The sequence below is a fragment of the Chiloscyllium plagiosum genome, unplaced genomic scaffold (genome assembly GCF_037043375.1).
Source record: "Chiloscyllium plagiosum isolate Xiang-an unplaced genomic scaffold, Cpla_swu_hap1 HiC_scaffold_45, whole genome shotgun sequence".
Classification (NCBI taxonomy): Eukaryota; Metazoa; Chordata; class Chondrichthyes; order Orectolobiformes; family Hemiscylliidae; genus Chiloscyllium; species Chiloscyllium plagiosum.
In genome coordinates, this window is record NW_028270183.1 from 2,479,485 (window position 1) to 2,493,572 (window position 14,088).

The window sequence follows — 14,088 nt, forward strand, 5'->3', positions numbered from 1 at the left end:
TGGTACATTGGGTACGGGTGGTTCAGAGTGAGAGTCTCTTGCATGTGTTCCTCTTTGTGTGTAGAAGCACCATCCTCCTGCTTTGTGTTTGCCCCACCTGCCTGGGGAATAACTCCAAGGTAGGAGGAGTGGGACACTTTATGGCTGTGAATCCACACATTGCGACTCCATGGAGCAGAGTTTTGGCAGATCAGTGAGTGCAGCACATGTCTCTGGGCTTCACTTCTTATTGTGATGGGAGCAACAGGGAAAAGCAGTGAAAAAGTACAAGCTGGAGGTACTGCAAACACAGCAGCTCAAATCAGTGTCTTGGGGAAAATACAAATGAATATTAGGGTTGGAAACTTAAAAAGAAAGACAGGATTCCAGTAAAAGGCCATCCCTGTAACTATTATCAATGCTGGGGCTATTCCTGCAGTCAGGAGTATTATTCATGTTAACAATCCATGTTGGTTCAAACTATGGACAGCGAGAGGAGTTTCTAGTTTGGGAGACTTGTTTGAGGGGGAGGTTATAATGTCTTTTGAGCAACTGAGCCGCAAACACGGGTTGCCCAGCAGAAACCTTTTCCGTTTTTTTCCGGTTATGGATTTCATCCAGAAGAAGACTACACTTCTCACTAAGCCCTATAAGCCCAATACAGAGAGGTTGTTGCTACGTTTCACAAGCACCCTTTCAGTTAGTGCTCTCTATCGCCTGTTGGGTGGCAGGGCCTGGCAGGATATTAACCGGTTATGTGAGGTCTGGGAGCAAGAGCTGGGAGTGGAGATCTCTTCTGAAACATGGGAGAACAGACGGGAGAATACTCGAAAGATCTCAGTCTGTAATAGACATGCGCTATGCAGTTAAAAGTTCTGCACAGGGCTCATCTGGCACCAGACCACCTGGCAAAGTTTAAAAAAGGGACATCTTCAGTGTGCCCCAAATGTAAAATAAGTACTCTTACCCACTGCTTCTGGACATGCCACAGGCTCTGTGTTTATTGGAGCGCTGTGGCGGGAGAGATAGGGAGGGTATTGAGGACTGAAGTCAAAGTAGACCCGAAATCTCTCCTCTTAGGTCTACCGAATTTACCATCTTTAGACGGGCATGGGAAGAAACTATTTAATATTCTTACATACTGTGCATGGAAGAATATTCTGATAAATTGGGTGTCAGAGAACCCGCAGGGCTTGGTGGGACGGCAGAAATTAATTATGGAGCACATTCCCTTGGACCTTTTCACAAACATGGTGCACTACACAACAGACCATTTTTATAAGGCATGGCAGCCTACTTGAGTTATCTGGATATAGATTTGTCAGTTATCTTAACTAGGGTGTTTGTTTAACCAGGATGATTAGATTTGTCAAGCCCTGGGCCCTGGAGGGGGTCTCCCGAGTTAATATGGGTATATATACAATGCTCCCGTTCCTGTTTGGGAGCCTTGCGCTGAGCATAGCTGTTCTGTATTTTGTGTTTGTTTTGTATTTTTTTTAGTTTTCTTTCTTTTTTTGGTGTTGCTTTGCACAGTGTTAGGGTTTGCTTTGTATTATAGAGTAGGTTAGTAGTTAGTAGATAGTAGTTGTATTGTAATTTGTATTTTTTTTTTCTTTATTATACTGATATTTGTGATTTTTTTTTCAATAATTTTATATGTTTGTAAAGTTAAAAAAAATTGTTAATAAATATATTTACAAAAAAAACATGATAATCATGCTAATAGCAATGTAAGAGACAGGAAATAATTATGATTGCTGGAAATTCTGAACCATCTTAAAAAGAAATCTTGATATCAAATGTATGGAACATTACATTAAATCTACTTATCCGTGTGCAATTCCTGCAGAATGTAAACAGGTATAGACAGTGAGTTGAGGGCAGACTGCCAAGGAGTGGGGTGTGATGTGGGAAGAATGAAAGAAGGTGAAGAATACAAGCAGGAAAACAGCCATGAAAGAGCTGAATAAAGCACACGGGACATTCCATTGGAAAATACCCTTTGTTTATAATCCACAGATTTCAGAAATATTCAGGCATTTTGCAATTAATTATTTCCCACACTGTTGATTATTTGATTTCTGTTTTTTCAATGTTTTCATAGATTTCATATGGATAATACTAGTGATTGCAGGAGCAGCAATACTATTGATAATAGTTACAGTGTTGACCTTGTACTGCAAGTGGAGATCCCAGAAAAGAAGACAGTATAAATTAAACAAAAGAAAACCCAATTCACAGAAGCCCAGTGGGAATGATCATCAGGAAGATGTTCCTTTGGAGGAACTTGATCCATAACAATTACAAACTAATATGATACATGTTCTGATAGATATATTATATGTTCTGATATATATGATGTATGTTCTGCAAACACAGCAGCTTGATCAGTGTCTCAGGGAAAATGATGGAACCTATTTAAAAGATGAAAGAAAATCATCATATGATGAGGACTCCTTCTGTCAACAACAAGAACGTGCATTTTCTCGAACCTTTAATGTAATAGATATCCCAAGGTGCTTTGCAGAAACCATAAGACCACAAGATAGAGGATCAGAATTAGGCCACTTGGCCATTAAGTCTGCTGCACCAGTCGATCATGGCTGATGTTTCTCAACCCCATTCTCCTGCCTTCTCCCCATAATCTTTGATTCCCTTACTAATCTGTCTTAAATATGTTCAATGACTTGGTCTCCACAGCCATCTGTGGCAATGAGTTCCACAGATTAATTACCCTCTGGGTGAAGGAATTCCTTCCCATCTCAGTTTGAAAAGGTCATCCCTTCACTCTGAGGCTTGATCTCTGGTCCTAGTCTCTCCTACTAGTGGAAACATCGCCTCAATGTCCACTCTATCCAGCCCCCTCAGTATTCTGTAAGTTTCAATCAGATTCCACCTCCCTCCCCCCCATCTTTCTGAACACTGTCCAGTACAGATCAAGGGTACTCAACTGCTCCTTATATGACAATCCCTTCTTCTGGGATCATACTTGTAAGACTCTTATGGACTCCTCCAATTCCTTAAATATGGGGCCCAAAACTGTTCACTATATTCCAAATGTGGTCTGACCAGAGCCATATAGATCATTAGCAGGACATCCCTGCTCTTGTATCCTCACTCTCTTGAAATGAATGTTAACATTGCATTTGCATCCAAATTGCCAACTGAACCTGCATGCTAAACTTAGGGGAATCATGAATTAGGATTCCCAAGTTCCTTTGTGCTTCGGATTTCAGAAGCCTTTACCAATTTGGAAAATACTCAACCCCTCTCCTCTCTACTGAACTGCATAACTTCACACTTTCCCACACTGTATTCCATCTGTCATTTTATTACCCACTCTCCAAGCCTGTCCAAGTCCTTCTGCAGCCTCCCTGCATCCTCAGCACAACCTGTACCTTCACCTAGGAAGCAATGATGAACAACATGTAAACACTATTAGGGAGTTGGATTTCAAACTAGAGACAGATGAACCTTGGTTAATTCTGTGATATTGTTTTAAGGTCAGAAAGTCAATGTGGAACAGTAATGTAAAGATCTCAGTTTTACAGTAACATCTGATCACTGTAGAATGTCTGCAAGAACCCCTGTTATATTAATAGGTAAAATACTCATAGTCATAGAGTCATAGAGATATACAGCACGGAAACAGACCCTTTGGTCCAACTCGTCCATGCTGACCAGCTATCCCAACCCAATCTAGAGTCTTGTATTTATGAAAAGCACTTCAAATACATGAAGGAAAATAGTATAGTTTTAATCTCAGAACAGAAAGTTTTAAGGTTTAGTTCAGAAGAACCAGCCACCTCTGCCACTGTGCTATGTAGAGCTTTCAAACCAGGAGACTTTGCATACAATTCTTCAAGTTGGAACTGAAAATGTTTTGGCAATTTAATTTAGATAAATGCAAGGTGCTGCATTTTGGGAAAGCAAATCTTAGCAGTACTTATACACTTAATGGTAGGGTCCTAGGGAGTGTTGCTGAACAAAGAGATCTTGGAGTGCAGGTTCATAGCTCCTTGAAAGTGGAGTTGCAGGTAGACAGGATAGTGAAGAAGGCGTTTGGTATGCTTTCCTTTATTGGTCAGAGTATTGAGTACAGGAGTTGGGAGGTCATGTTGCAGCTGTACAGGACATTGGTTAGGCCACTGTTGGAATATTGCGTGCAATTCTGGTCTCCTTCCTATCGGAAAGATGTTGTGAAACTTGAAAGGGTTCAGAAAAGATTTACAAGGATGTTGCCAGGCTTGGAGGATTTGAGCTACAGGGAGAGGCTGAACAGGCTGGGGCTGTTTTCCCTGGAATGTCGGAGGCTGAGAGATGATCTTATAGAGGTTTACAAAGTTATGAGGGGCATGGATAGGATAAATAGACAAAGTCTTTTCCCTGGGGTCGAGGAGTCCAGAACTAGAGGGCATAGGTTTAGGATGAGAGGGGAAAGATATAAAAGAGACCTATGGGGCAACTTTTTTATGCAGAGGGTGGTACGTGTATGGAATGAGCTGCCAGAGGAAGTGGTGGAGGCTGGTACAATTACAACATTTAAAAGGCATTTATTCTCTTATTAAAGAACATTTGGTGCTGCATTTTGGGAAAGCAAATCTTAGCAGGTCTTACACACTTAATGGTAGGGTCCTAGGGAGTGTTGCTGAACAAAGAGACCTTGGAGTGCAGGTTCATAGCTCCTTGAAAGTGGAGTCGCAGGTAGACAGGATAGTGAAGAAGGCATTTGATATGCTTTCCTTTATTGGTCAGAGTATTGAGTACAGGAGTTGGGAGGTCATGTTGCAGCTGTACAGGACATTGGTTAGGCCACTGTTGTAATATTGTGTGTAATTCTGGTCTCCTTACTATCAGAAAGGTGTTGTGAATCTTGAAAGGGTTCAGAAAAGATTTACAAGGATGTTGCCAGGGTTGGAGGATTTGAGCTATAGGGAGAGGCTGAATAGGCTGGGGCTGTTTTCCTGGAGTGTCGGAGGCTGAGGGGTGACTTTATAGAGGTTGATAAAATATGAGGTGCATGGATAGGATAAATAGACAAGGTCTTTTCCCTGGGGTGGGGGAGTCTAAAACTCAAGAGCATAGGTTTCAGGTGAGGGGAAAGATATAAAAGAGACTTAAGGGGCAACGTTTTCACGCAGAGGGTGGTACATGTATGGAATGAGCTGCCAGAGGAAGTGATGGAGACTGGTACAATTGCAACATTTAAGAGGCATTTGGATGGGTATATGAACAGGAAGGGTTTGGAGGGATATGGGCCGGGTGCTGGCAGGTGGGACTAGATTGGGTTGGGACATCTGGTTGGCATGGACGGGTTGGACTGAAGGGTCTGTTTCCGTGCTGTACATCTCTATGACATCAGAATTGTGAGAGGTTCACAGCAGCAGATTCGGAATGGAATTGGAAACAAATATTCTCAACAGTCTAAGGAGAATAAATTGGAAAGTCAGTTAAGTAAGACTTCAAGAACTGAGATAGTTATGATATTTTTCTGGAACTGAGTCAGTTATATTTGTTCTTTTCTTCTTTTCTGCAATAAATTTATGCTCTTATTAAAGAACATCTGGAGCCTCATGTAAATATGTTTCAGAGACTAACCTTCATGTTGAATAGCTAGAAAATTAAACATTTGATCTATGAAGACAGGTTTCATTCTATATTATGACTTATCCTATAATTCCATCAGCAGGGATCTTCACAAAATTATGAAAAATAATTTGCTACTGAGCCTTAGAATGAGATATTAGGAAAGCTGATCAATGCTTATTCAAGAAGTAGGTTTTAGGAAACGCTTAAAAGATACAATTATTCGGAATATTGGGAAGGCCAAAGGCATTATCTTTAGTCCCTGCTACAAACTATGACCACAAACCATTTCCATTTGTTTTACTGGAAACTGCAGCTTTGAGCCTGAATGTTCACTGAGTCCAAATGCTCCAAACCATCTAAAAATGTTGGGGCAAGAGCCACTTCTAGGATTTCTGCCCCCTATTCCCAGCATCCCAATTTTTGTGGTCATGGAGTAAGATGCAGGTAGCAAGTCTGAACTTTGCCTCCCAACTTGGTTGACTCTGCGAAGGGCTTGCCATTTCCTAACCCCCTTGCAATTTGTGGGGAATTAGCCAGCTTCACTATGACTCATTGTTCATGGTGCTCAGAAGACTCATGTACCAGAGAACCTTCTGTTCAAAAGTTCTTTCCCACTTAATGGAAAGGTCTGAGGGAGTGTTGCTGAACAAAGAGACCTCGGAGTGCAGGTTCCTAGTTCTTTGAAAGTGGAGTCACAGACAAATAGCATAGTGAAGAAAGTGTTTTGTATGCTTTCCTTTATTGGTCAGCGCATTAAGTATGGCAGTTGGGAGGTCACATTGCTGCTGTATAGGACATTGGTTCAGCCACCCTTGGAATATTGTGTGCAATTCTGCTCTCTCTCCTGTAGGAAGGATGTTGTGAAACTTGAAAGGGTTCAGAAAAAACTTACAAGGATGTTGCCAAGTTTATGGGTTTGAGCTATAAGGAGAGGCTGAATAGGCTATGGCTATTATCCCTGGAGCATCAGAGGCTGAGGGGTGACCTTATAGAGGTTTATAAAATTAGGTCTTTTCCCTGGGGTGGGGGAGTCCAAAACTAGAGAGCATAGTTTTAGGGCAAGAGGGGAAAAAATTAAAAGGACCTAAGGGGCAACTTTTTCATGCACAGTGTGGTGCGGGTTTGAAATGAGCTGTCAGAGGAAGTGGTGGAGGTTGCTACAATTACAGTATTTAAAAGGCATCTGGATGGGTATATGAATAGGAAGAGTTTAGAGGAATATGGGCCAAGTGCATATGGTCAGCATGGATGAGTTGGACTGAAGTGTCTGTTTCCGTGCTGTACATCTCTCTGACTCTATGCATTGAGGCAAGTCATGCCTCCATTCAACTCCATGGTCCTTTATAGCTCCATGACAAGTTCAGACAGATAGAGTCATAGAGCCATACAGTGATAAAGTCAAACAACACAGAAACAGTCGATGCCAGCCCATTGTCACATCCACCCCCATGGTCACTTATAGCTCCTATGTCAATGCAATGCCAACTCATCCACACTACCCGTACCTATCATACCAAAGCAAAACTCTGCCATCCCCATATATCAACTGCTTACTAATTCATTGATGAGACTGAGCTTTCAGCCAAGCAGACATCCAGTATGAAGACATCCAGTACTTTATAAAATATTCTTAAAATTGTCCTGATATTTCATGCTTACCTAAAATCCCAGACTGATTTAAGGATATTCTCAGTGGGGATTCAGTTTTGACAATTCGGAGAGAATGGTTGACTTTGTTTGATTGACATTGTCAAGTGATTACAACAAATTTTTCTTTCTGGATCTTTGTCATCAATATCTCAATGTTTATTTGCACAAGATTAAGAAGCTTGTATTATCAATACTTCCATGGACCTTTAGGTTGATTTGATGCATGTATAGGATTTGTCGGAATATATTTCAATTTCAAAAGAGAATTTGTGAATGTGTGTTTTATTTCTGAGCACTACTTTACCACGCATGCCACTGTTACTATAGGGTCATTAGTTTTCAATATGGTGTATTCTATGTGAATGTACATGGAAGGGCCATCAGTTGGCTGGAAGAGATCATTGGGATTGATGATGGACAGGAGTTGGTGAGTTGGCATGGATGTGGTCCTCGTGTTGAGTTAGGGTGTGTGTTAATGTGGATGTATAAGGGGAGTAGGGGTGTTACGCATTATAAACGGTGAAGTAGTGTGAAAATGAAGGGCGAGAGGGCCCAACAGCCTTTAATATAACAGGGACAAAGTGCCAGAAAACTAAGGCAGGTCTTTTGAGGAGGCCAGCGATACCCTGATCCTGTGACTGAATACAAAACAACACTGGGCCAACTTGGCACTTTGCCATCCATGTGGCTGCCTCTGATCAGCTTCTGGAAGCAGTGAGCTGCTTGTTGCCCTATGCCACAATTATTACCCATCCCCAGGGTGAAAGTGCCACTGATCTTGGGCCTTTCTACTGAGGCTGGTTGCGAAATTTCCCGACCTGAGTTACTGCTTTGGTACTGAAGTATATGGATCCGAGTGCCATACACTGTATAACCCAAGCTGCACTTCCATCCACGTACTGACATCACAAAGCTGATTTTTTCTCCTTTATAATATTGTCAGACTCTGAACCTGCCTAAGCTCACGTGTTGCTGAAACCTTCATCAATGCCTTCTTTACTTCGACACTTTACTACTCCACTGCACTTATGGCTGGCCTCCCATACTCATCTGTTAACAACCTGATGCCAGTCTCTGCATTACTCTTGGCAAGTCCTGCTCGCTGATCATCCCTGTGTTCACTAACCGACATTTGTTCCTGGTTAGGCAATGTCTTCACTTTTAAAATTATCATTCAGGTTCTCCAATCTGTTCATGAGCTCACTCGTTCAGATCTCTGTAATCTCCTGCAGTCCTATAACCCTCTGAGATATTTATACTCCTCTAATTCTGGCCTCATGAACATCTCCAACATTAATTGTTGCACCATTTATGCCCATGTGATCAGTTGCTAGGGCCTAAATTCTGGATTTCTCTTCCTGAACCTCTCCAACGTCCTGTCCTTCTTTAAGATTCTTTTTTTTAAATGACTTCTCTGACAAAGCTTTTGCCCATCCAAACTAGCATCACTAAGCAAAAGCAGAATTTACTGGAGAAACTCATCAGACCTGGCAGTATCTGTGAGTCCAGTGACACTTCTTCATAGCTGTCATATATATGTTGAAGACAGGGGATAAAGGAAAAGCAATGAGCAGATAAGTGGAAACAGAGTTCAGACAGAGAGAAAGATAATTCGGCAGACAAACTGATGGATGTTAGTAAGCTTGGGAAGGAGAAAAACTGATAATGGGTCCATAAGTAGGTGAAAATGTGCTGTCATGACAGGGTCTGAGGTGTGGGGGTGAGTAAAGGAAATGGAACGACGTGTCCAGGTTCTAAAATTATTGAACTTAATATTGAGTCCTGGAGGCTGCAGGGAGCCCGTGCAGAAAATAAGGTGCTGGTCCTCGCTGGAGCACTGCAGTAATCCCGAGAGAGAGATATTTGCCAGGGATCACAGGTTGAATTGTTGCGTGTTAGAGTACAGGGAACAGAGTTTGGATGAATTAGTGTGTGTTAGGGTATGGAGAAAAAACGTTGGATGAAATTAACTTCACAGAGGGTGCAGTTTATGAAACTGGCAATGAACCTGGTTGAAATGGGTGGATTTTCAGGGGAAAGGTGAGTTTCAAGGTTACAAATACAGGGATATGGGTTGCACCAGCAGATGGGTTGAAGCAGGGCTGCGACATGCAATGTTATGGTGGTGCAAGTGGCTGGACTGAGCGTTGGAAACATAATTGGGGTCCGAAATTCAACACAGGCTCATAGAGGAGGTCAATGTCAAAGACAGATTTGTTCAGCTCCAAGTGTGGACTGCAAGGGGAATAGAGTTGGTGGAGGGAGTGAGTGAGGACTGCAGATGATGGAGACTCAGCGTCGAAAAATATGGTGCTGGAAAAGCACAGCAGGTCAGGCAGCAACTGAGGGGCAGGAGAGTCGATGTTTCAGGTGTCAGCCCTTCATCAGGAAAGTGGAGGGGGTAGCAGGCTGAGAAATAAATAAGGGAGTGGGGGCAGGGCTGGGGGGAAAGTAGCTGTGTTGATGATAGGTGGGTGCAGATGGAGGGTAATAGTGATGGGTCAGGGGGGACGATGGAGGTGGGAAGAAAGATGGACAGAATGAAGATCGTGGCAGGGGCTTACAACAACATTTTCACATAATTAGTTGCAGGACATTCCTGCTCATCCCATACTGAATATCAGACAATTAATATGATAAATCGGAGGCAGTGGAGAACAAGAGGAGAAAGGAATCAATGATCTAATGCTGTATGAGGGGTACTCAATGAAGGTATGTGATGTTGGGAGAATGAAGGAAGGGAAAGAATACAGTCTGAAGTACAGTTAGTGGAGAGTCCATGAACACTATTTATTTATTCTTTCATAGGATGATATCATTTGTGGCCGGGCCTGCATTTGCTGCCCATCCTTTGAGGATTACCCATGGAAATGCAGCCTTGAACCAATGCAGCCTATCTGATAAATATGATAATAATGTGAATAAACAATGGATTTTGGAAATTATCAGGAGTTTCATTATCAACATGTTGCTTTGCAACAAACTAATGATTTGGTTTTTCATTAATGTCTTCACAGATGAAACACGGAAATGGAATTTAATCATCATAATTTCCATAGTCATCGTGTTGGTGGTGCTAATAATACTCAGCTCTCATTTCTGCACTGCCCATGGGCAGCTTTGCAAAGGAAATCAACCTGATATCGCTCTGGGAAATACCAGTGATAATTGAATGAAAAACAATGAGGATCACTAAATTGAGGTATAAATTGATCTGGTGGTTGTTCAAGTCAAAATCACGAAAACCATCTTTTCCTTACCAAGGATTTTGACTGTGTTTTGTGTAATGTGCTACTTGCAATGCTCATTAATATAATTATAACATTTTCACATTTATTTTGGAAGATATTCTAGATACTGGAGAACACATTATGAAACCTTTATTTTGAAAGTCATACCTTATGAGCTCATTTTTGTATTTCTAATACTTGAGAGAAAAAATGTAAATTCCTGAAGTAAATATTGATTTATTGGCATTCGTTTATGGTGCAATTTGTAAGACTACAAGAAATTATGATGATTAAATTCCATTTGTGGGCGGCACGGTGGTACAGTGGTTAGCACTGCTGCCTCGCAGCGTCAGAGACCCGGGTTCAATTCCCCCCTCAGGCGACTGACTGTGTGGAGTTTGCACGTTCTCCCCGTGTCTGCGTGGGTTTCCTCCGGGTGCTCCGGTTTCCTCCCACAGTCCAAAGATGTGCAGGTCAGGTGAATTGGCCATGCTAAATTGCCCGTAGTGTTAGGTAAGGGGTAAATGTAGGGGTATGGGTGGGTTGCGCTTCGGCGGGTCGGTGTGGACTTGTTGGGCCGAAGGGCCTGTTTCCACACTGTAAGTAATCTAAAAAAAAAAAAAAAAAAAAAATATTGTTTCAGTTCTGGTTGCCTCAGTATAGGAAAGATGTGGAAGCTTTATAAAGGGTGCAGAGGAGTTTTACCAGGATGCTGCCTGGACTGGAGAGCATGTCTTATGAAGAAAGGTTGAGGGAGCTAGGACTTTTCTCATTGGAGCAAAGAAGGATGAGAGATGAATTGATAGAGGTGTACAAGATGATGAGAGGTATAGATAGAGTGAATAGACCAAGAACTTTTCCGAGACTGGAAATGACTATCACGAGTGGCATAATTTTATGGTTATTGGAGGAAGGTTTAGGGGAGATGTCAGAGGTAGGTTCTTTACACAGAGAGTGGTGAGTGTGTGGAATGCACTGCCAGCAGTGGTAGTAGATTCAGATACATTAGGCACATCTAAGCGACTCTTGGATAGGCACATGGATAATAGTGGAATGAAAGGAATGTAGGTTAGTTTGACCTTACAGTAGGATAAAAGGTTGGCACAACATTGAGGGCTGAAGGGCCTGTACTGTGCTGTACTGTTCTATGTTCTAAGCCATTCACTCCCTCGAGCCTGCTCTGCCATTCAATGGAATCACAGCTGATCCAGCAATCCTCACATCCATTTTCCTGTGCTTTCCCCTTAATTCTTGATTTCCCTACTGACCAAGAATCTATCTATCTCAGCCTTGAACATATATAAAGATTCTGTACCCACAACCCTCTACAGCATGAAGTTGCAAAGACTCATAACCTCTGACAGAGGAAATTCCTCCACATCTCAATCTTAAATTAGCGCCCCTTTATTCTAATACCACGCCCCATGGTCCAAGACTGTCCCATGAGTGGTAACATCCTCTTGGCATTTTAGCTGTCAAGCCCTTTAAGAATCGTGTATGTTTCAATGAGATACCTCTCATTCTGCTAAACTTAAATGAATGGAGTCCCAATCCGTTTATTCTTTGCTCATAAGACAATCCCTCCATACAGGGATTACCACATTATTGAGTAGGTAAGTGCCACTTGATGTGACAGAATTGATCTAGAATTATGACAGGATTATAAATAGTGAACATGCCATTGTTACAATCCCTTGAATTTTTGTTTAAAAGTCTCTGATTATGTTAAATACTGTAACTTAATAATAAATATCAATTGAACGTGCTGGATGAAGTAATGTTGCAAAACTTTACTTTCAAAAGGCATGTTACCATTTCTTAAAATACTAATGTAACATCCTTATATTACTTATTCTGTTTCCTTGGACACCATCAGGGAGACATTCATTGAAGATTGTATGGTTACCTTAGGAATGGCCAAATCAAAAATAATTATTTGCCTGCAGGATGAGAATGTGTTTTATTCAGCTTCACTGTATAAAGAACAGTTAAAAAGTCTCGCAGTGAAAAACCTAAAATGTTTGACTGTCCATATCCCACGTATTTTGAATCAATTTGTTTTCCAAAATTCATAAAGTCATAGAGTCATAGAGATGTACAGCATGGAAACAGACCCTTCAGTCCAACTCGTCCTTCCCTTCTCACCCTAAACCTATGCCTAGTTCTGGACTCCCCCACCCCAGGGAAAAGATCTTGTCTACTTACCCTATCGATGCCCCTCATGATTTTATAAACCTCTATAAGGTCATCCCTTCAGCCTCCGACACTCCAGGGAAAACAGCCCCAGCCTATTCAACCTCTCCCTATAGTTAAAACCCTTCAACACTGGCAACTTTTTCTGTAAATTTTTTCTGAACCCTTTCAAGTTTCACAACATTATTTCTATAGCAGGGATACCAGAATTGCATGCAATATTTCAAACCAGGGGCCTAGCCAATGTCCTGTACAGCTGGAACATGACCTCCCAATTCCTATAATCCATGCACTGACCAATAAAGGAAACTTGCTTATAAAAGAATAGTTTAGGATTTTTCTGCCCGGAGAGCAGAATAGAGATCTATGTTTTGCATGGGACTGATCCTTTTCCTTTATACCATGTAAATCATTTTAAAAATGTTTTATCAGAATAGCAAAAAAAAAGAGAATAACAGAAGTTGATTTCCATAAAGGTGGATAAATCTCCAGGACCTGATCAGGTATACTCTAGAACTCTGTGGGAAGTGAGGGAAGTGATTGCTGGGTTCCTTGCTGAGATATTTGTATCATCAATAGCCACAGGTGAGGTACCAGAAGACTGGAGGTTGGCTAATGTGGTGTCACTATTTAAGAAAGGTGGTGAGGACAAGCCAGGGAACTATAGACCGGTGAGCCTGACATCAGTGGGTGGGCAAGTTGTTGGAAGGATTCCCGAAAGACAGGATGTACATGTATTTGGAAAGACAAGGACTGATTAGGGATAGTCAACATGGCTCTATACGTGGGAAATCATGTCTCATGAACTTGATTGAGTTTACTGAAGAAGTAACAAAGAGGATGGATGAGGGCAGAGCGGTGAACATGATCTGTATGGATTTCAGTAAGGTGTTTGACAAGGTTCCTCATGGTAGACTGGTAAGCAAGGTTAGATCACATGGAATAGAGGGAGAACTAGCCATTTGGACACAGATCTGGCTCCAAGGTAGATGACAGAGAGTGTTGGTGGAGGGTTGCATTCAGACTGGAGGCCAGTGACCAGTGGAGTGCCACAAGGATCAGTGCTAGGTTGACTGCTTTTCCTCATTTATATAAATGATTTGGATGTGAACGTAAGAGGTATGGTTAGTAAGTTTGCAGATGGCACCAAAATTGGAGGTGTATTGGACAGTGAAGAGGGTTACCTCAGAGTACAAAGGGATCTTGATCAGAAGGGCTAATTGGTTGAGGAGTGGCAGATAGAGTTCAATTTAGATAAATGTGAGGTCCTGCATTTTGGAAAGGTAAATCAGGGCAGGACTTATACACTTAATGATTAGGTCCTGGGGAGTGTTGCTGAACAAAGAGACCTTGGAGTGCAGGTTCATAGTTCCTTGAAAGTGAAACCGCAGGTACATAGGATAGTGAAGGAGTCATTTGGTGTACTTGCCTTTATTGGTCAGAGTAT

At 41.8% G+C, this 14,088-nt stretch overlaps 1 protein-coding gene across 2 annotated transcripts in view; it reads left to right on the forward strand.

The window, feature by feature from the left end:
* LOC122552311 (intercellular adhesion molecule 5-like) overlaps positions 1 to 10,694 on the forward strand; it is a 31,865-nt gene extending 21,171 nt beyond the window's left edge. The window contains exon 7 of one of the 2 annotated variants that reach the window (XM_043695049.2): positions 10,236 to 10,694. In XM_043695049.2, the coding sequence (XP_043550984.2) occupies positions 10,236 to 10,390 (155 nt within the window). In that variant the 3' untranslated portion in view covers positions 10,391 to 10,694. Of the gene's footprint in view, positions 1 to 2,083; positions 5,540 to 10,235 lie in introns of those variants that run through there. The other variant, XM_043695048.2, reaches the window with a different exon arrangement.
* Positions 10,695 to 14,088: the final 3,394 nt, after the last annotated feature.